This window comes from Mustelus asterias, chromosome 22 (assembly GCF_964213995.1).
Source record: "Mustelus asterias chromosome 22, sMusAst1.hap1.1, whole genome shotgun sequence".
NCBI classification, from domain to species: domain Eukaryota; kingdom Metazoa; phylum Chordata; class Chondrichthyes; order Carcharhiniformes; family Triakidae; genus Mustelus; species Mustelus asterias.
Genome location: NC_135822.1, coordinates 3,864,123 through 3,886,309, shown reverse-complemented (window position 1 = coordinate 3,886,309; position 22,187 = coordinate 3,864,123). Strand labels below are relative to the sequence as shown.

Sequence of the window (22,187 nt, the reverse complement as noted above, 5' to 3'; positions counted from 1 at the left end):
TTAGCTATGTAGTGATTACGTAGGAGAGGGCTAATGGACTCTTGTTTACAAAAGAAAAGATCCCCCTTTTTTTAAAAATTAAAGAAATGGAAGCTGGGGTTTTTGATCAGATATGCAGGGTCATGTGATTCTGTGGTTAATGGGAGGAGCTACACATGTAGCAGGGAGAAACCAATTTCTGTTCAGTTTCTGGCTGTGGTTGTTTAGAGACAGAAGTCTGCAAGCTGCTCTGAAAGCTTCAAGACTGTAAACAATTTATAGCAAGTATGCTTGGGTTTGCTAACTGTATTTAAAGTGGCATTTGAGTCTTTAATATTGAGGACTTTTAATATTTGGAACTGAAATAGTGATAAATTAGAAATTGGAATTGTTTCCTTTTTTAAATTATTGTTCAGCTGGTAAAAGTTAAGCAGTCTCATTTTGTTATATTTAAATTGTGCTTGTTTTGATAAAAGATCCCTCATTTGTCAGTAGACTTACTTCGCTCCAGTAGTATCTTTTCCTCACGTTTATGCCAAAATAGAAAACTGGTTGGGGTCTAGTCTGGCTGCATAATATACCTTGGGGTTTGGGTCCAGGACCCTCGCGCTAAAATTATTTACTGGCATTCTTATCTAAATTCCTGATATGTGAGTGTTCCTAAGTATTTTATACATTTCATGACAAACCGGTTTATTCACTTTTGTTGTCAAGGTTTCATACCTCTGCACCACTTTTATTGAGGCTAATACCTTGTTACCACAAGATGAATTGTCAGCAAGAACAAGTGTTAAAATTCAGCTGTTGTACTTAGGACTGTTTCAAGAAGAGAACAGTCACGGTAGCACAGTGGTTAGGGGCGGCACGGTAGCACAGTGGTTAGCACTGCCGCTTCACAGCTCCACGGACCTGGGTTCGATTCCCGGCTTGGGTCACTGTCTGTGTGGAGTTTGCGCATTCTCCTCGTGTCTGCGTGGGTTTCCTCCAGGTGCTCCGGTTTCCTCCCACAGTCTAAAGATGTGCGGGTTAGGCTGATTGGCCATGCTAAAATTGCCCCTTAGTGTCCTGAGATGCGTAGGTTAGAGGGATTAGTGGGTAAATGTGTAGGGATATGGGGGTAGGGCCTGGGTGGGATTGTGGACGGTGCAGACTCGATGGGCCAGATGGCTTCTTTCTTCACTGTGGGGTTTCACTGTGGGGTTTCTATGAAATTCAAAGTTTTATCTCTGTATCTAACATATCAAATTAATATTAGCTAATCTCAATTAATCTTGGTGCCTTCTCCAACATGCTGTATCAAATAGTGAATGAAGCAATCTCATCCAGTTTATTTTAGGGATTTTTCATGGATAGGTAATGCTGTATTCAATAAGACTTTGATGTTGGTCTCACCAAAATGTTGGGATCATAGTTATTCTATTGATCTGTCACGTGCAGAGGCTGCTGTTAAAATGTTGATCATCAGGCGAATCAGTGTGTAATACAATAGCACTTTTCAGGTATAGCATAAATTTCCAGATAAAACAGTTTTAATTGTTCAACAGAAATGATCTGAACCTGGCAACTTGGTGAATTAGAGTACGTTTATTGTAAATTCTCTTTATGCAAGAGATGCTGTGAACAGAAGTGAAACCTGGGAAGAGAATCCCTCGCATTGATGGGCACAAAATATGAAGTAATGTATCTGTCACCTTGCAGCCAAGGAGTGTTTATAGAGTTCTAAGCTTTCTGAAAATTGCAGAATTAAAGTTCACTTCACCTTGTTAACAATTTGTACAAGTCATCTGAAAGGTCAGAAAAGCTAACGGAATTGTTCAGTTCCCTTGAACATTTTTTGTCTGAACTGAATCCGTGCTGATTCCTTTTAATGCTGAAAAGACAAAAGCTTGTAATTATTCTAGATAGGTTAGAAATCTATTCGAATGATGAAATAGTGCTTTGCAAGATCTACTACGGCCCTTCACACACAGCTACTGAAGAGCCATTCACCCCATTGATAATTGTTCTCATTTGTCTGATCAGTAGCGGGCAATGCTGCAATATTGCCCCCTCTCACCATAGAATCCTCTATGGCAGTGGTTGTGATCTTGGCCTTTATGCATCTCCCAGCACTGGGAGAGATAACAGTGCTTTCGTGATGGACCAATGTATTGAAGAGTAAAACGGGGAGCTCTTTGGGTACTTTTTGTTTTCTTACTGTCAAAAGAAATAGGACAGGACTGCCCCCTGAAATTTGCAGATAAGAACATAAGAAATAGGAGCAGGAGTAGGCCATCTAGTCCCTCGAGCCTGCCCCGCCATTCAATAAGATCATGGCCCATCTGAAGTGGATCAATTCCACTTACCCGCCTGATCCCTATAATCCCTAATTCCTTTACCGGTCAGGAATCCATCTATCCGTGATTTAAACATATTCAACGAGGTAGCCTCCACCACTTCAGTGGGCAGAGAATTCCAGAGATTCACCACCCTCTGAGAAAAGAAGTTCCTCCTCGACTCTGTCCTAAACTGACCCCCCTTTATTTTGAGGCTGTGCCCTCTAGTTCTAGCTTCCTTTCTAAGTGGAAAGAATCTCTCCACCTCTACCCTATCCAGCCCCTTCATTATCTTATAGGTCTCTATAAGATCCCCCCTCAACCTTCTAAATTCCAACGAGTACAAACCCAATCTGCTCAGTCTCTCCTCATAATCAACACCCCTCATCTCTGGTATCAACCTGGTGAACCTTCTCTGCACTCCCTCCAAGGCCAATATATCCTTCCGCAAATAAGGGGACCAATACTGCACACAGTATTCTAGCTGCGGCCTCACCAATGCACTGTACAGATGCAGCAAGACATCTCTGCTTTTATATTCTATCCCCCTTGCGATATAGGCCAACATCCCATTTGCCTTCTTGATCACCTGTTGCACCTGCAGACTGGGTTTTTGCGTCTCATGCACAAGGACCCCCAGGTCCCTTTGCACAGTAGCATGTTGTAATTTTTTTCCATTTAGATAATCCAATTTGCTATTATTTCCTCCAAAGTGACTAACCTCGCATTTGTCAACGTTGTACTCCATTTGCCAGATCCTCGCCCACTCACTTAGCCTGTCCAAATCTCTCTGCAGACCTTCTACGCCCTCCACATGATTCACTTTTCCACTTATCTTTGTGTCGTCTGCAAACTTTGTTACCCTACACTCAGTCCCCTCCTCCAGATCGTCTATATAAATGGTAAATAGTTGAGGCCCCAGTACCGATCCCTGCGGCACGCCACTAGTTACCATCTGCCAACCAGAAAAGCACCCATTTATTCCGAGACTCTGCTTCCTGTCGGATAGCCAATCCCCAATCCACGCTAACACCCTACCCCCAATTCCGTGTGACCCAATCTTCTTCAGCAACCTTTTGTGAGGCACCTTATCAAATGCCCTTTGGAAATCCAAAAACACTGCAAGCACCGGTTCCCCTCCGTCAACCGCACTAGTCACGTCTTCATAAAAATCCAACAAGTTCGTCAAGCACGACTTTCCCCTCATGAATCCATGCTGCGTCTGCTTAATCGAACCATTCTTATCCGGATGGCCTGCTATTTCTTCTCTAATGATGGATTCCAGCATTTTCCCAACTAGACATTAAGCTAACCGGCCTGTAGTTACCCGCCTTTTGCCTATTTCCTTTTTTAAACAGCGGCGTAACATTAGCCGTTTTCCAATCCGCCAGCACTACCCCAGAATCCAACGAATTTTGATAAATAACCACTAACGCATCCGCTATTACCTCTGACATTTCTTTCAGTACCCTGGGATGCATTCCATCCAGGCCCAGGGACTTGTCCACCTTCAGTCCCGTTAGTCTACCAAGCACTGCCTCCCTGGTAACATTAATTGTATTGAGTACCTCTCCTCCTACCAACCCTCTATCGTTAATATTCAGTAAACTATTTGTGCCTTCCACCGTGAAGACCGACACAAAAAACTTATTTAAAGTTTCAGCCATTTCCTCATTTCCCACTATTAAATCCCCCCCTCGTCCTCCAAGGGTCCAACATTCACTCTTGCCACTCTATTCCTTTTTATATATTTGTAAAAGCTTTTACTATCATTTTTTATATTTAGAGCTAGCCTTGCTTCATAACATATCTTTCCTTTCTTTATCGCTTTCTTAGTCGTTCTTTGTTGTTTCTTAAAGTTTTCCCAATCTTCCGATTCTCCACTATTTTTGGCCACTCTGTACGCATTGGTCTTTAATTTAATACTCTCCTTAATTCCCTTCGTTATCCACGGCTGGTTATCCCTTTTCTTACAGTCCTTCTTTATCACCGGAATATATTGTTGCTGAGTACTGAAAAGGATCTCCTTAAAAATCCTCCACTGTTCCTCAGCTGTCCTACCTACCAGTCTGCATAATAAACATGTGAAAGGGGCACTCAATAACTGACATACCTTGCTTCGCTGTGTTAACTTAATGTTATTGCAATAATGAGGCTCTTCCTTGAGGCGCTACCCTGCCTGGCTGATGCTCTAACTATGAGCTGAAAAAATTATTATTTTTGTGAGGAGCGTTTAGGCCAATCCACATCCAACAATCGGCTCTGAAAATTCTGCTCCTGTTTTGAGAGCTGCAAGAAATTACATTATATCAGCTGAGACAATCCATACCGTTTTAAAACAATCAATAACATTCTAAATAAAACAACCCACAACATTCTCAAAAAAAGGTCCATTTGCTCCATTTCCCAATGTTAACGAATCCTTAAAAAAATTCCAGATTCCAAATCTGCACCTTCTCCAGAAACTAATCAGTTCTTCCTTGGGCCCATATCTTATTTGTGTACCAAGTTGTATTAAATCCATCCATTTGTTACTGAGATATATTGTTTGCAAGCAGATTGCCATGGCTGCGAACATCACCTCCACTCACATTCACCGGTGGAGCTAATTATTCTGCTTGTTGTTTTGGAATTATCAAGACTATTTTATGCTACTGGCAAATCGATTGCTCTCCTGTTGAGACTTGACCATCTTCATTGCTGCATTGTTATCACCACTAGATCATCCTTGTGGTGCAGACTTTCAATTTTTCTCATCAGAGTCACATGGTGAGAGAATTGGATCTTGTATTTCTTTTAGAAAGTAGTGATTTAAGGGTGATTTGTATTGCAGGACCTATGCCAGCATCCTGTATTTACATTTGAATAAAGCAGCAGGTTTCCATGTAAACTTGCTGTGAACGGATCCCGGTATAGAGGGCTGTGGAGGCCAGGTCATTGAGTGTCTTTAAGATAGAGATAGATAGGTTCTTGATCAATAAGGAGATCAAGTGTTACGGAGAGAAGGCAGGAGAATGGGAATGAGAATCATATCAGCCATGATTGAATGGCAGAGCAGACTCGGTGGGCCTAATTCTGCTCCTATATCTAATGGTTTTATAGTGTACATACACAGACTAGATATGACAGCTTACAGAGTGCACAAAGTATTGATGCGTAATGTCATTTCCATTGAATTGCCGTGTGTGCCTGTGTCGTGTCATTGAGTGTGCTGAGGTTACATTTTCTTCTGGATGTAGATTTATGCCCTGAGACCCAACGGCACAAGAACGATATCGAACCAACTTTAAGAATGCAAAATGAGACTAGGATGGAATTGCAGGAGGGAAAGAGAAGAGAGAATAAAGATGTTGAAGAGAAAATTAAGAAGTGTGGCTGTGAAAGTTTTTAAAAAATGAAGATGGGGGAAAGAAGCAAAGAAAGAGAAAAGGTAGAATGTGCAATTTACTGATGAGTCACATCAATCCATGGAAGACCGTTTGATGCGTGTTCCCTGGTGAAGCCAACTGTATAGTTTGAATCTTGATTCAAGCAACAGAGAAGCAAAGTGGAACATGGTGAGCATCACTGATGGTGGGATATCCTGGTTTGTGGGCAGAAGTTCACCTGAAGCTGTGTAACCTTTATGCTGCCATTTTGTTCTGAGAGAATGAGTGAACCTTAAGAAAAGAGGCATTAATCGATGTGTAGATAGAATCATAGAATCCCTACAGTGCAGCAAGAGGCCATTCGGCCCATTGTTGCTCAGAACAGATCTAAAATAGAACCAAGATTGCCAGAGTTGGAGGAGTGGCTGCTTGGAGTGAAACATTGACTCACCTCTACCTTTGAAGTAACCAGCAGTCCCAAAGCACAAACAGGCAACACTGATGCAAGAAGCAAAATGTCCCAGAAAACATTTCAAGAAACAACTATTTGGTTCACTACAGAAAGCGAAGCGAATGAATAAAACCTGCTGGACTGGGTTATACTGTCCAGGTTTCTGGGATGGTTAGGATTTCTGAAGCTGGAAATTGACTGGATATTTTGATCCTTGCAGTCACATCCTACTCTGAGTATCCTTGTGCAGTATTTTTTTTTAATGCTCATATTTCAGGACATTGCAGAGCTTTGAGGGAAAAAATGTAAGCAAGTTGGCAAATGATCATTGCGAGGTCTTTGTAAAGGAAGATTTGAATTTATGTGGTACCTTTCATAACCTCGATGTTCCAAAGTGCCTTTACAACCAGAAACGTACATTTTGAAGTTGTAGAAATACAGTAGCTAATTTTGTACATTGCAAGCTCCCATCATACCTGGAAGTACCAGCCACCTGAGAGGGCAGAAGTCTCATCACACCTCGCCCAAAAGGCACCACCTCAGGCAGTGCCCGCAGTATTAGAAGGTTGCCTAGATTTTTGTGTTCAACTCCCTGGAATGGACCCTGAGCTCACAACCTTCCGACTCAGGTGAGAGTGTTATCCAGTGTGTGTGGCCGATACGACATTCGTAATGTCACACAATTCTCTTCAATAGAATCAAGAGGATTTTACAGATTTACCCATTTGTTCGGGTTTCTCCTCTGTAGGGTAATACTGGAGACTTCCAGGAAAATAAAATCCTGCCATGGAAAGAATGTTCAAAACGTGGATGGGAGGATTTCTCTAAAGCAATCCTGATGGGAAATTGATAGGGGGTTTAAACTTCCGAGGAAGGTTGAAAGGATCAATTAGATTGAATTACGTTTTAATGGAATGGATTGCCTGTGGAGGCTGATTGTACCAGCAAATTCAAGAGGGATTTGGGTAAGTACTTAATGGAAAATTGGATGATATGGTAAAGTCTCAGAGCAATTCTTCTGATAAAAATGGATTGAGTGTCAAAGAGGGAGGGACAGGATTTCCGAGTTCTGAGATATGCTGTGAAGCCAACTCGGGTTTATAATGTGGAATGAAATTGAAAGGATTCCAAGTGAGAGTTAAATAGTTTAATGAGTTTTAGGATTAATTCTGGAGAAAGGTAGGAGTTATGATTTGAAAAATGACTGGTTTAGTATGACATACAATCTTTCAATAAAAAATAATCGGAGATTTGATGACTCAGTGTTAAAGTCTGGTGACATAGGAGTACCAATTGATACTCTCCATAGAGCAGCGAATCAGTCCCATTCTCTGCTCTATAACCCTTAGCTTGTAACTTTATTTCCAAGTGCCCATCTGATTTCCTTTTGCGTTCATTGTCTCCATCACCACCTTCATGGGCAATGAATTCCAAATCATTACCACTCGCTGCATAAAAACGCTCTTACTTACACACCATCCTGCACCTCTTGCCCAGAATCTGTGTTCCCAAGTCCTTGTACCATCAGCTAATGGAAACAGCTTTTATTTATCGAATTTATCTAAACCTTTAATAACATGGCACAAAGATTGGCCGGTTGGTTAACAGTGAGGCTGAGTGTCTTGGATTACAAGAGGATATAGACAGAATGGTCAAATGGGCAGGTAAATGGCAGATGGAATTTCATCCTGAAAAGTGTGAGGGATATACTTTGGAAGGAGTAATTTGCCAAGGAAGTATTCAATGAACGGCATGACAAAAACAGGGAAGTCATGTTGGAGTTGTGCAGAAGTTTGGTGAGGCCACAGCTGGAGCACTGTGTGCAGTTCTGGTCACCACGTTATCGGAAGGATGTGATTGCACTGGAGGGGGTGCAGAGGAGATTCACCAGGATGCTGGTAGATGGGATTAGGTAGGAGTTCTGGGTATTTCTCAAGCGCGGTGCAGACTCGATGAGCTGAAGGGCCGCTTCTGCACTGTATGGTTCTGTGATTCCTTGCTATTTTGCCATGCTTGTGAGCCAGTCACATTATGGTTAATCTTCCATTGTGTCACTGACAGAGCTTCATAAGATGAGATCGGCTGAATGACTGATTTTCACGAGATCTCTATTACAGATGCCCGATGATGATGAAATGGAGCATATATTAATTTCCAGAATCCTGGATTCAGTCTGACAGTAACAAATGTTCTTACTAGTAATCATAAATGCACTGTTGTTCCATTAGATTTTTTTTTGAGGCTACAGACCTCTTCATCTACATGTACAGAATTGGAACATGCAACTCACAATGGCCAACTCCTCATGTCAGTTCACAACCAGCATTTTGAAACACTGGAAAGTTGGCAACACTCACCTTTTGATAAGCAAACTGTTTTCCATTATTTAAAATCAAAGATAGTCACTTAAGTATTTAGCTCAGGTTGGTAAATGTGGCTGAGGCCGTACCTGAGCTCTGTGATGTACTTTTGAATAATTCAGGCAATTTACAGCTTAATTAAAATGTAAATGAGGAATCAAATTAATAAATCCCAATAACTGCGATGTGGAGAGTGAATGTTGTAATTCCTGGTAATGGGGCCTGACTTTTGAAGAGTTCCTGTTAACTATTTATCAGAGCTTGTGTGCATGTATGCATGTGATGTTTAATTAATATTTAAATCAAGATTTTTCAATACAGTAACTCTAATGCATGGTTCAGCATTTGTTTTTGGGAAGTGATAAAGGCTCACGCATGCTCTTCTCGGCACTGTGCAAGGCACTGACCCACATACGCTAATTCACTGCATCTGCTCGTGCATTTCCAGTTTGGCTATTTTCCAAGAGTACATTATTTGATTCTATTACACAAGTAGGAGCCCATCCTGTTTGTGTGCACACGTGAGCCGATAGCATATTCTGAAGAACAGCACAAGTGTTTCTTGGTCAAAGTTGTAGCTGACATTTAGATGGAAAAGTGTATTAAATCATAAAAGGTAAACACAACTTTGAAAAATAAATATATACTCTACGGGCCTGGCACAGATTTGCAGGAATTGGCAAACAGTGACTCACAAGGAATATACTTCAAAGTTGAATAATCCTAATCACTGTTTTAGGCATTGGAAGGGAACTTAACAGAAAAGGTTGATAGGGGTTTGTAGAATATTTCATCTACCGTTGTACTACTAAAGAATGTATTGTCATGCCCAGAAAACATGAAGTCATCCTGGTTATTTTATAAGATTATTATTTTTTTAAAAACAGACAAAGGCTTTAACACTGACTAAAGCCTGACTGGCTACGACTCAAAAGGACTTTCTAGCCTTCCAAAAACAGCAAGAATTTCATTATCTCTAAAGAGGTGCTAATGCCCCCTTATGACAGCAGAAATCCAATTCCAAGGAAATGCACAAAGATCCTTTACATTTCTAAGACAAAGCTCTGGCCAGTGGAGATGATATATCTGCGAGGAATGGGCTCTGAAACTCATTGATGGATGCAACATTAATCCTCTCAAAAATCCAGACCAGGAATGTACATCTTTCGTCCAAACCAAGGGGGAGAAGTGGGAGTTACATCATGTGATTTCCCCTCCTGCCCACAAGCTGGTGGAACCTGTAATTGTTGCTCTGTCCACCTGAAACATAGGTAGCCTGCCATTTCCATCAGCAAAATCGCACTGTGCCCAGGTTTAAATTGCCTGGCCCTCATCTACACTGCTTTCTACCAGAAATTCTGAACTTACTTACCAATGCCCACCGATTCATTTCTACGGGCTTCTCCCATCGTGGAAGTGGATTACCCCAAATCAGTTTTAGCCTACTAACCTCTCTGAATCGTACATTCACACAGTAATAGAGCGAAAGGGAAAGAAAGAGATAGAGGGCAAAGACCACAGTCAATTATTACTTCACGTGAGCCTAGAATTGAAGTCCAATAAAAAGTTCAGAACTGTACTGAGTATTCCAGATGTAGTGTCACCAACGCCCTGTACAACTGTAGCATAACTTCCCGATTGTAACTTTCCATCCTGTCAAAGTTTTTTTTCTGCTGTGCTTTTTCCATCAAGGTGAATCTCCCTGTCTTTCAAACATTTTCTCGCCTAATTCTCATTCTTCCAGATAAGGTGAAGTGATAATGTTGGCATTCTCTTTAGTTTTGTTATAATGTAGTGAGATGTGTTGCTTCACTGTACACTGTGTCATTCGGCTGGTTGTAAATGCACTCTGTTACTTAGTTCAGGCAGAACCCGCTAGATTCAATGCAGTTATTTTGTAATGTTTGGTGCCAGTGTCCAGTGGTGCAGATCGCGGTCCCTGGTAATGGACTGAAATATCACCAGAGGGAAGTTCTCCTGAGAAGCTGAACTGTGTAATAAATGTCATTCCCTGGACCTTATTCTATCTATCATAAAAACAATCGTGTATTATGAAAGGTAGTAAAATAATTATAGACTGTTGGCTCTTGGAAACAAAAATGGATCCAAACAATAGAAGAAAAGTTAGCTTTCACTGGTGAAGGCCACAAATTTTAGGTTGATGCTCCAATGTAGTACTGAGAGAGAGAAAACGGGCTCACGCAGCAACACGATTTACTCCTGTTCCTACGCACTGTCAATGTCTTTCAGATAAGATAGAATCGTAGAATCCCTACAGTGCAGAAGGAGGCCATTCGGTCTATCTTATCCACACTGACTCTCCTACAGAGCAATTTAACATGGCCAATCCACCTAACCCGCACATCTTTGGACTGTGGGAGGAATCCGGAGCACCCAAAGGAAACCCACGCAGACACGGAGTACGTGCAAACTCTGCACAGACAGTGACCCAAGCCAGCAATCGAACCCGGGTCCCTGGCGCTGTGAGGCAGCAGTGCTAACCACTGTGCCACCGTGCTGCCCTTAAGATATTAAACTGAAGCCAACTCTTACAGATGCACCATAGAAAGCATTCTTTCTGGTTGTATCACAGCTTGGTATGGCTCCTGCTCTGCAGCTACAAGGGATCGTGAATGTAGCCCAATCCATCACGCAGACCAGCCTCCCATTCGTTGACTCTGTCTACACTTTCCGCTGCCTTGGCAAAGCAGCCAGCATAATTAAGGAACCCCACGCACCCCGGACATTCTCTCTTCCACCTTCTTCCGTTGGGAAAAAGGTACAAAAGTCTGAGGTCATGTACCAACCGACACAAGAACAGCTTCTTCCCTGTTGCCATCAGACTTTTGAATGGACCTACCTTGCATTAAGTTGATCTTTCTCTGCACCCTAGTTATGACTGTAACACTACATTTTGCACTTTTGTTTCCTTCTCTATGAACAGTATGCTTTGTCTGTATAGTGTGCAAGAAACAATACTTCTCACTGTGTGCGAATACATGTGACAATAAATCAAATCTCTACACTGTCCCCATCAAATAACCCCAGGGAAGGTACAGCATGGGGTTTTTTCTGGACCAGTTGTGATGGTATTACCACCTCGGCACCATTGCTGTGCCACAAGGCCTCGTAGATACAGGGTAATAATGCTCTTTTTCTGGTTTGAATAAAAGTAATCCCGATTCCTTTGAGATCATAATGCTTTTATGTGTGAGAATTTTCTCTCTCTCCTCCTCTCCTGCAAGACACATCACAGTAAAGTTCAGTCCTGTCTTTGTCTGACATCCCAATGCTTTCACCCCCAGCAGTGGTCAGTTCAAGAGTTTAAGGGAATGGCTGGTTTACATCGACCAAGAATGCTGAGGCGAATTGTGATGCTTTTGTTGTGGACTTAGCACAGACCAGGAATCATACCTGATTCAGCTGCTTGTTAGATAAACTCACTGAGCTGTTAGGGAGCCGCTTGATGCTCGGAAAGCTACATGCGGGGAAGTACAGTGCTTGCATTCAATAATCCAGTAATCTGTAATTTGTAACCACCATAATGGGCAACCTAACTTGTTGTTTTGGAGTGGGCAGGGAGGGTGCATGAAGGGAAGGAAAATCTGATCAGATTGGCGCCATCCTAGTATTCTAACGCCACTGAAATTGGTTCAGCGTAGGGACAGTAAAACCAATGTGCTACCTGAGCCTGTGGGTCCCCTGGTCATTGAGTTGGATTTAATTATTAATGGTTCGACTGTGATCTAATATTTAAATGTATGATTAACAAGCTACAGACTAGGAAACTGATTTTGATTTAACTTCATTATTTTTAATTGCAAATGATAAATTTTTACAGCATTAGTTAACAGTCTGTCTCAATGTGAACATTTTTAAATATAAAAGCTCACTCTTTTGCTATCTGGTATAGATAGATTAATACCTGCAAGCAATGAAAATGGTTGAAGAATTCAAAATTGTTCCCTAGTTTTTCAGTATGAAGACCTCAATATCTCGGGTACAAATTGTCTGTACAGTTGTATCTGGAAACTCATCATCCACTATATTGGGTAAGGAAATAAGAATATGTGCCCTTTAACCACATCTGAAATGGGCATTAGGACATTTGCATTAGCAAGTCAAGGGCTTAATGCCTGTTGTCAGCCCCCTCTCTTACAAGACTAATTTTGCCCTGGCTGGTCGCAGTTGAATGGGTGAAGGCATCACCTGCTAAGCTCAACCAAGATGATAAATAATTTGCTTGAATGTGGAACTGGGAAAAGTAGTGCTTCTCTCATTGAAAAAATCAATTGCTGCTCCCTCTTTTCTCCCTCCTACCCAACACTTCCACTCCCACCCTCCTCCTGGTGACTGGCTCTGGTCCCGGATCCAAGCCGTGGGTTCATTCCTGACAGCAGCTGTGAACTGGTAGTGAGCTGATCTTGCTCTGTGCTTCGCCAGCTGGCCTCATGCCAAGATATCTGGGGAGCTTAAAGCCTCATCATTCAGGCACAGGGAACACATCCATGAGCCCAAACCATTCTGGGTCAATAACTGTAAACTAGATTATGAAACAATATTCATAGAATCCCTACAGTGCAGAAGGAGGCCATTCGGTCCATCGAGTCTGCACCGACCACAATCCCACCCAGGCCCCATTCCTGTAACCCCGCATATTTACCCTGCTAATCCCCCTGATCAATATGGCATGGTCGATCTAACCCGCACATCTTTAGAGTGTGGGAGGAAACCGGAGCACCCGGAGGAAACCCACGCAGACACGGGGAGAAGGTGCAAACTCCACACACACACTGACCCGAGGCTGGAATTGAACCCGGGTCCCTGGTGCTGTGAGGCAGCAGTGCTAGCCACTGTGCCGCCCTTTATGTACATGATTTTACTCTCGTTACCTATATAGATATTCGTGAAGTTAGTTACGCTCCTGATCACCCGATCAGATTTTTTGGGTAGCAAACCCTCCGAATCAAAGTGCGGTAATTTTCTACTTTTAGTAATAGGCGGCATAGTTAATATTAGAGAATTGGAGGAAATGAGTGCAAATAATATTGTGAAGTGTTCAGATAGTTAGATTCTGTGATGCAAAAATAAAGATTGGAATCCAGCAATGCAGATGGGCAGTGATGTGACATCCTGTTCAGTATCCCCTTTGAGTCAAATCTGTACAGTGTGGGCGAGCTTGGGTTTTGTGCTGTTACTCAGTCTGTTACATGCACTGTTTCCTCCTCGAACACGCTGAATACTCTTTCCTGGAGGTCCCATTGTATTGCCTGCCATTTCCCTTGAACTATGTTTGAGTTCGTACTGGGACATGCTTCTATTAGAGCTCTCAGTGGAAATGTGCACATTCTTGGTAAGATGTTGGCACTGCATGAACATTTTAATAAACCGTGTGCCCTCTCGATTGCTGGTTCATGTTTCCGCAAGTGCTTTTTTTAAATGACTTACTCGTGTCAGAGGAAGACAAATGAGGTTGCGAAACATTAATGCCATCCTGGGCTCTGCTGTTAACCTGACTGCAAAACTATCACAGGACTTACCATCATAAGGCAACCTCATTTGCAACCTTCCCTGTCCTCTGCACTCTGGCACCTGTTGAGCTTTGCCTCAGATTAACATTGAATCAGAGCTGCAAGTTCACCCAGAAACAATACTTCAAGCTATTTTAAGCAACTGGGAGCTTAATCACTTGCCATTTTTTTGCTGTACAAAAGTGTAAAAAAAAAACGCAGACCAGCTAAGTAATTTAAACATTCTGCTCTGTCTGTGCCTAAAGCTGGGTCTGCACAAACCCGTTCTGGGGACTCTCAGTTTGTCTTTCATAACCATGTGTTGCAGCTGTGTAATTTATGCCATTTTGTTTGTTGGACACATGTTTTGGGAACACTGGTGTGAGGGGTGGCGCGGTAGCACAGTGGTTAGCACTGCTGTTTCATAGCACCAGGAATCCAGGTTCAATTCCCGGCTTGGGTCACTCTCTGTGTGGAGTTTGCACATCCTCCCCGTGTCTGTGTGGGTTTCCTCTGGATGCTCCGGTTTCCTCCCACAATCCAAAGATGTGCAGGTTAGGTGGATTAACCATGCTAAATTGCCCTTTAGTGTCAGGCGGACTAGCTAAGGTAAATGCATGGGGTTATTATGGGGATAGGGCCTAGGTGGGATTGTGGTCGGTGCAGACTCGATGGGCTGAATGGCCTCCTTCTGCACTGTAGGGATTCTCTGATTCTAAGTCTGATTGCTGGAGTCAGAGCTCTGCATGTCCAGCTGTACCTTCAGGCGGCGTGTTTTTGTACCGGTTTGTGCCAGTGCTACCTTCAAACCGGACTAAAAAGTCTGAGTTGCATTCGGCAATGTTGCATCTCACCTGCCAACCAGAAGCTAGCTTTACCCGTTGTTGGTCGCACATACACACATTTTGCATCAGGAGTTTTGATTGTTTCCTGCCAGGTGGCCATGTGACCTGATTGATGCCATTTGGAGTGGCCTCTGCTGCTCGTTCACCCCCTCTCTGGCTGCCAACCCTCCAGTTTGCAGCCTCTGCCATTCTGTGACCCAATTTCTCGCTGCTGACTTTCTGCTTTGCACCCTCTGCCACTTGCCGGCCCCCTCGCTTCTGATTTTCAGCCTCTGCTACTCCTTGACTTTCTCTTATCCCGCTGCCTCTCCAATTTGCAGTTATTCCCACCTCTTGCTGTTCATTTCCAGAGCCCTCATTCGCAGTGAGGATTCTGGAGAGGGAAGCAGCAAGGTCGGGGGTGAGAGGCACAGTGTTCAGGAGACTGAAGGTAAAGTTTCCCATCAAGACGGTGTTTACTATCGATAACAGAGGTGCCGTTGATCTTTGAAGTTAATAGCTACTGTCCGGTAGATGTAAATAATATGGGGTTTGATACCAGTCTGGATTTTGAAGGTATCTGCTTCAGATTCCCTACCCTAGTCAGTTGCAGTCATATCACCATGAAGCAATTGCAGAATTGTGATGAGATTGCACATACAAATCTTTGGAGCACGATCTACTGAGTCAGATGCTTCAGTCAGGTTGATGAATCCAATGAAAAGTTCCTGGTGGTGTTCTCAACACTTTTTTCTTGGATTTGCCTGACAGCAAAGACCATGTTGTAGCTTCCTCTCAAAGATCTGAAGCCACACTTTCTGTGGGAGGCTTTCCTCAGCCACAGGGAATGGGCAATATCAGGAGAATGCATGATGTGTGTCAGGATTTTCACTGCTATGGACATGAGTGAAATATCATATTTCACTCACGGTGGTGAAACACTGCTGCCTCACAGCACCAGGGACCCGGGTTCAATTCCCGGCTTGGGTCACTGTCTGTGTGGAGTTTGTACGTCCTCCCCATGTCTGCGTGGGTTTCCTCTGGGTGCTCCGGTTTCCTCCCACAATCCAAAGATGTGCAGGTTAGGTGGATTGGCCATGCTAAATTGCCCCTTAGTGTCAGGCGGACTAGCTAAGGTAAATGCATGGGGTTATGGGGATAGGGCCTGGGTGGGATTGTGGTTGGTGCAGAATTGATGGGCCGAATGGCCTCCTGCACTGTAGAATTCTATGATTCTATATAGTTTCCAGAGCGTGACTGATCTTCCTTCTTGAAGATAGTTGTAAATGACACGTTTCTGCAAGTTGCGGATGGGGGGGCATTTCTTGTGAAAACAATTCTAGCAGTTTTGAAGGTCCCAGCTGGAATATCGTCGGGGCCACAGGCTGTCTATTATCTGTTTGACTTTGCTGCAGATCTTCTATATTGGTTCATCTATGGATTCTCCCACCGGGTACAAGAGAGTGTCTGCTGCCACTTTGGATTTGTGGTTGAGTTGTTGTTCAGACATATAACCCCTTTATCCCAGTAGAGCTGTAGGGGATGTGGAGCTGGGCGTTGTCAGTGTACACGGAGAAAAGCTAATGCCATGTCTTTGATGACATTGTCAATGGACAGCATGTAAATCAGAAATAGAGGGGCCACGGACTGATCTTTGGGGGAGCGCCAGAGATAACGGTGCAGCAACAGGCAGAGAAGTGATTGCAAATGATTCTCTGGTACAATTAGATAGATAAAAATGGAACCAGGAGAGAGTGATCCCGCCCAGCTGGACGATGGTGGAGGAGGATGGTGTGGTGAATGACATTGAGAAGGACAAAGAGGGAAAGTTTACCTTTGTCACAGTCACACAGGATGTCATTTGTAGCTTTGATAAGAGCTGTTTTGGCACTGTGGCAGGGCGGGAAAACCAATTGGAGCGACTCAAACATGGGGGAGCCAGAAAGATGGAAACGGATAAAATCTAAATATAAGAAACATGGTTGCATTATCAGTAAGGAATGAAGTTAAATTGATAGCAAGAAGTGATAGAGGATCAGAAGGCATAGAATCTCTATGGCTAGAATTGAGGAATCGCAAAGGTAAAAAGACCCTGATAGGAGTTATGTACAGGCCCCCTAGCCGTAGTCAGGATGTGGGGCAGAAAATAAATCAGGAGATCGAAAAGACATATGAAGAAGGCAATATTACAATAATCATGGGGGACTTCAATGTGCAGGTGGACTAGGAAAATCAGGTAGGTGGTGGATCCCAAGAAAAGGAATTTGTGGAATGTCTGAGAGATGGTTTTTTTGGAGCAGCTTGTGACAGAACCTACAAGGGAACAGGCAATTCTGGATTTGGTGATGTGTAATGAGGTAGACTTTATTAGGGAACTTAGGTGAAGGAACCCTTAGGGAGCAGTGGCCACAATGTGATAGAATTTACTCTGCAGTTTGAGAGGGATAAGCTGGAATCAGATGTAACGGTATTACAATTAAATAAAGGTAACTACAAAGACATGGGGGAGGAGCTGGCCAGAGTTGATTGGAAAGGGAGCCTAGCAGGGAAGACAGTGGAACGGCAATGGCAGGAGTTCTTGGGAGATTCGGGAGGCACAACGGAAATTCATCCCAAGGAGGAGGAAACACGATAAGGGGAGGATGAGGCATCCATGGCTGACGGGGGATGTCAAGGATAGCATAAAACCAAAAAAAAAGGCATACAAAGTGGCAAGGATTAGTGGGAAGCCAGAGGATTGAGAAGCCTTTAAAAGCGAGCAGGGGACAACTAAAAAAGCAATAAGAGGGGAGAAGATGAAATACGAGTGTAAGCTAGCTAGTAATATAAAAGAAGATAGGAAGAGTTTTTTTTTCAATATATAAAAGGTAAGAGAGAGGCAAAAATAGACATTGGACCACTGGAAATGAGGCTGGAGAAGTAATAATAGGAAACAAAGAAATGGCAGAGGAACTGATTAGTTACTTTGCATCAGTCTTCACGGTGGAAGACACCAGTGGGATGCCAGAACTCCAGGAGAATCAGGGGGCACAGGTGAGTATAGTGGCCATCACTACGGAGAAGGTTCTGGGGAAACTGAAAGGTCTGAAGGTGGATTAATCACCTGGACCGGATGGACTACACCCCAGGGTTCTAAAAGAGATAGCTGAGGAAATTATGGAGGCATTAGTGGTGATCTTTCAGCAAGCACTGGCGGCAGGGAGGGTCCCAGAGGACTGGAAAGTAGCTAATGTAACACCGCTGCTTAAGAAGGGAGGGAGGCAGCAGATGGGAAATTATAGGCCAGTTAGCCTGACTTTGGTCATTGGCAAGATTTTAGAGTCCATTATTAAAGATGAGATCGCAGAGTGCTTGGAAGTGCATGATAAAGTAGAACGGAGTCAGCATGGCTTTTTCAAGGGGAGGTCATGTCTGACAAATCTGTTGGCGTTCTTTGAGGAGGTAACAAGGAAGTTAGATAAAGGAGAACCAGTGGACGTGAGTTATTTAGATTTCCAGAAGGCCTTTGACAAGGTGCTGCATAGGAGACTGTTAAATAAGTTAAGAGCCCATGGTGTTAAGGGTAAGATTCTGGCATGGATAGAGGATTGGCTGACTGGCAGAAGGCAGAGAGTGGGATAAAGGGATTTTTTTCAGGATGGCAGCCGGTGATTAGTGGTGTGTCTCAGGGGTCAGTGCTGGGACCACAGCTTTTCACAATATACATTAACGATTTGGAAGAAGAAACTGAAGGCACTGTTGCCAAGTATTTTTTTTCAGCAGTGATTGTTGTAGCAGGCCTGTAGGATGCAGCTCCAACCCTGAGAGCAAATAAGATAAGAAGTCTCACAACACCAGGTTAAAGTCCAACAGGTTTATTTGGTAGCAAATACCATAAGCTTTCGGAGCGCTGCTCCTTCGTCAGATGGAGTGGAAATGTGCTCTCAAACAGGGCACAAACACAAAATCAAGTTGCAGAATACTGATTAGATCTCCACATCGCAAATAAGATTGACAGGTATAAAAACAGAAAATGCTGGAAATACTCAGCAGGGCAGGTGATATCTGTGGAGAGAGGGAAACAGAGTTAGTGTTTTGGGTCGATAAGCCTTCATCAGAACTGGGAAAAGGTAGCGATGTTATAGGTTTTAAGCGGGGGCAGGTGGGACAAGGACAAAAGGAAGATTTGTGATCGGGTGGAAGACAGGAGAGGTTGAATGATGGGAAAGTTAGTCTTCCAGGGCCGAAGGGACTGGTGATGGGGATAAGAAAATAATGTCATGAGGACAGGTGTGCTGCTGTCTGAAAGCAAAAAAAGAGAAAACCGAAACACCACAGAATAGCAAAAGCAAATGGCTTTACCATCTGAAATTATTAGTGTTGTGTCCAGAAGGCTGTAGAGTACCTAATCAAAAGAGGCACAGTTCCTCAACTTCGTGTTGAGCTTCACTGGAACAGCCCTTCACAAGGACAAAGATGTCAGTGTGAGAGTGAAGTGGAGAGTTAAAATGGCAGGCCACTGGAAACTCTGGGTTATGTTTGCAGACTGAACGTTGGTGTTCCACATAGTAACCACCCAGTCTGTGTTTGGCCTCCGCAATGGAGGGAGACTGCGTTGTAAGCAGCGAATACCATAGCTGAAATTAAAAGAAATGAACATGTCAATCGCTGCTTCACCTGGAAGGAGTGTTTGGACATTTGGACAGTGTGGAGTGAGGGGGTGTAAGGTTGCTGGAGAGGAGCTGTGGGAACAGGGTGTTGGCCGCATAAAACTAACTCTCTTGTCATTCAATCTCGCCTGTCATATCACGGACCATCCTATCACGCCCACTCCTTGCTGAAGACCTTTTACATCTCTAACTCTGCCAATTCTGATGACAGGTCATCGACCTGAAACGCTAACTTTGTTTCTCTCTCCATAGACGCTGCCTGACCTGCTGAGGGTAAACACAGTAAGAAGTTTAACAACACCAGGTTAAAGTCCAACAGATTTGGACTTTAATCTGGTGTTGTTAAACTTCATACTGTGTTCACCCCAGTCCAACGCCGGCATCTCCACATCATGACTACTGAGGGTTTCCAGCATTTTCTGTTTTGATTTCAGATCTTCGGCACCAGCAGTACTCTGCTTTTCGATCAGATTAACGTGCTTTAAATACTTCTGCAGCATTACCCTTAGATTTCAGTAAACTGGGGCTTTGACAATGTTAACAGGTCAAGGATTCTAATCGATTTTATAGATAGATTTTTAGAAGATGTTCAATAAGGTGCCATGTAATGATTGATATTTTTCTGCTTTGCTTTTAGGTGTGCGCCATCCCAACATAATCTGTGATTGCTGCAAGAAGCATGGGATCATGGGAATGCGATGGAAATGCCAAGTGTGTTTTGACTACGATCTATGTACACAGTGCTACATGATCAACAAGCATGATCTTACTCACTCGTTTGAACGCTATGAGACTGCACATTCACAAGCGTATGTAACTAGCTTTGTCTCATTCCCACTCTATCAGAATTACAGTAGTCCTGAATACATTCCCTTTTTATTCTTTCATGGGATCTGGGCATCGCTGGCAAGTCCAATGTTTGTTGCCCATCCCTAATTGTCTTTGAGAAGGTGGTAGCGGATACAGAAAGTTAATACATTCTCTCGAATGTTCACCCTTGCTTCTGTTGTGTCCCGGTTGTACCAGTAACATGCAGGGGGCTGGAAATCAGAAAGCGGTTGTTCTCTTGTTTCCGAGCGCATGTTGTATTTGAGGAAGGATCAGGTATTTCTTGTTTTCAATATTGTGCACTGTATCTGTCAGAATCTTGGAGAAGCAAATTTAAAAAGTGGATCCTAAATGCTCTTGTTGTCTGTTCTTTGCCTGGTGTGACGCTGAGGCATATTGACCAGGGAAATCTATGATTCATTCTTTGGTTAATGTGTGGGTCCAGGAAGGTTTCCCATTCCTGATAGCTACCCTGTTGGAAGGTTTACAAGAGGCAGGATCAGGTTCATTATTACTCCCTCATTATGATCAAATACCCTGCTGACGGAGGGGTCTGTAGACTCACGGATGAATTGTGACTATTTGAGGTTTTGGCGGGCAGTGATGTGTACGGAATCATAACCCAGATCATAAGAATGGAAGAGAAGGAAACAAACATTTGTTCATTTACCTTTACCAGTAACAATCCATAAATTGGAGAATAGTAGCTACCTGGAAATAATTGTAAGCCTGTGTTCCAATAAAGTAAAGCCAGGATCACACTGTTGTAATGACCATGCAGCCTGAACTACTTCTGTTTGGTTATTGTCCCATTCTGATTGAAGAGTTATTATATTAACTCTGCATAGAGTCATGCACTGTCCTTCCTTGTGACCCCTCTGCAGTGTTTAGACCACTTTATCATCCCTTCTCTGTGGTCTGCACTGTGTTGTCCTAAACCTATATGTGTTGCTGCAGCCAGTGTGTCTCTTTCCATTTTTGTGCAGTTGCATCCGAATATCCATTCCTTTTCTTTGTTTACATGTTACATCTCATTATCTGTAGTTTCCATCCCTGCACTTTCCAAAAGGTAAGTTATAGAATAGAGAATGTAAGGCAACATAACCTCTTTTAATCAATTTTGTAAATTCCTGAAATATCTTTTTAAACTCCTACTGACACATCTGATTTTAAACATTTGAAAGTGCATGGAATCGAGTGATTGGTAAATTCTGGGTCTCCAGTGAAGCATTAAATGATGGAACTTAATGTGAACATCCTAAATGACTGTCAGTGTTGTGTACCGGCCTTTATCACCAGATGTGAAAGGATTACGGTGCAGAAGAATTAAACTTGTAATGTCTGAAAGCTAAATGAAAAACCTGGATACTTTAATTCCAGTGGGTTAATGCAACCCAGATAGGAGTCATCGGCTTTGACAATTTAACATGCTTTTGTTCCAAATGATATGCAGCCAGGTTTTTTGATTCAAAGAAAATGTCAGCATAATGTTGGCGCTGCTTTTGCAATTCTCCTTTGTGCAGTAACCTTCCTAATTAAAGTTGTAAATCAGAAATGCTGGTGGCAAAGCTTGCTTAGTGACCAACCTTTATTCTCCATTTATTAAAAATTAAATCTTTATTGGAGGATACATACTACATAAGGAGTAAAGATCATCTTGAAGAACTTGCACTTTGTAAGGGACTATTAGTTTCATTTGTGAAGCTGATAACTAACCTTCATGAGGTCTTTCATTGGATAAGGCAATGTTTTGAGAACTGAACGTTAATATGGTTTAGTAAATAGCCAGACAGAACCATGGCACCCTCGCACCTGATTCTGTACCTGGCTAATGCTGAGTTACCAACAAACAGCATTAGGATGTTAAATTTGACTTTGGTCCCCTTGGTATATGATGTGGAGA

At 42.9% G+C, this 22,187-nt stretch overlaps 1 protein-coding gene across 1 annotated transcript in view; it reads left to right on the top strand.

Moving 5' to 3' along the window:
* mib2 (MIB E3 ubiquitin protein ligase 2) overlaps positions 1 to 22,187 on the top strand; it is a 173,406-nt gene that overhangs the window by 12,387 nt on the left and 138,832 nt on the right. Inside the window, exon 3 of the mRNA XM_078238623.1 lies at positions 20,094 to 20,265. Coding sequence (XP_078094749.1) covers positions 20,094 to 20,265 — 172 coding nt within the window. The remainder of the gene's footprint in view (positions 1 to 20,093; positions 20,266 to 22,187) is intronic.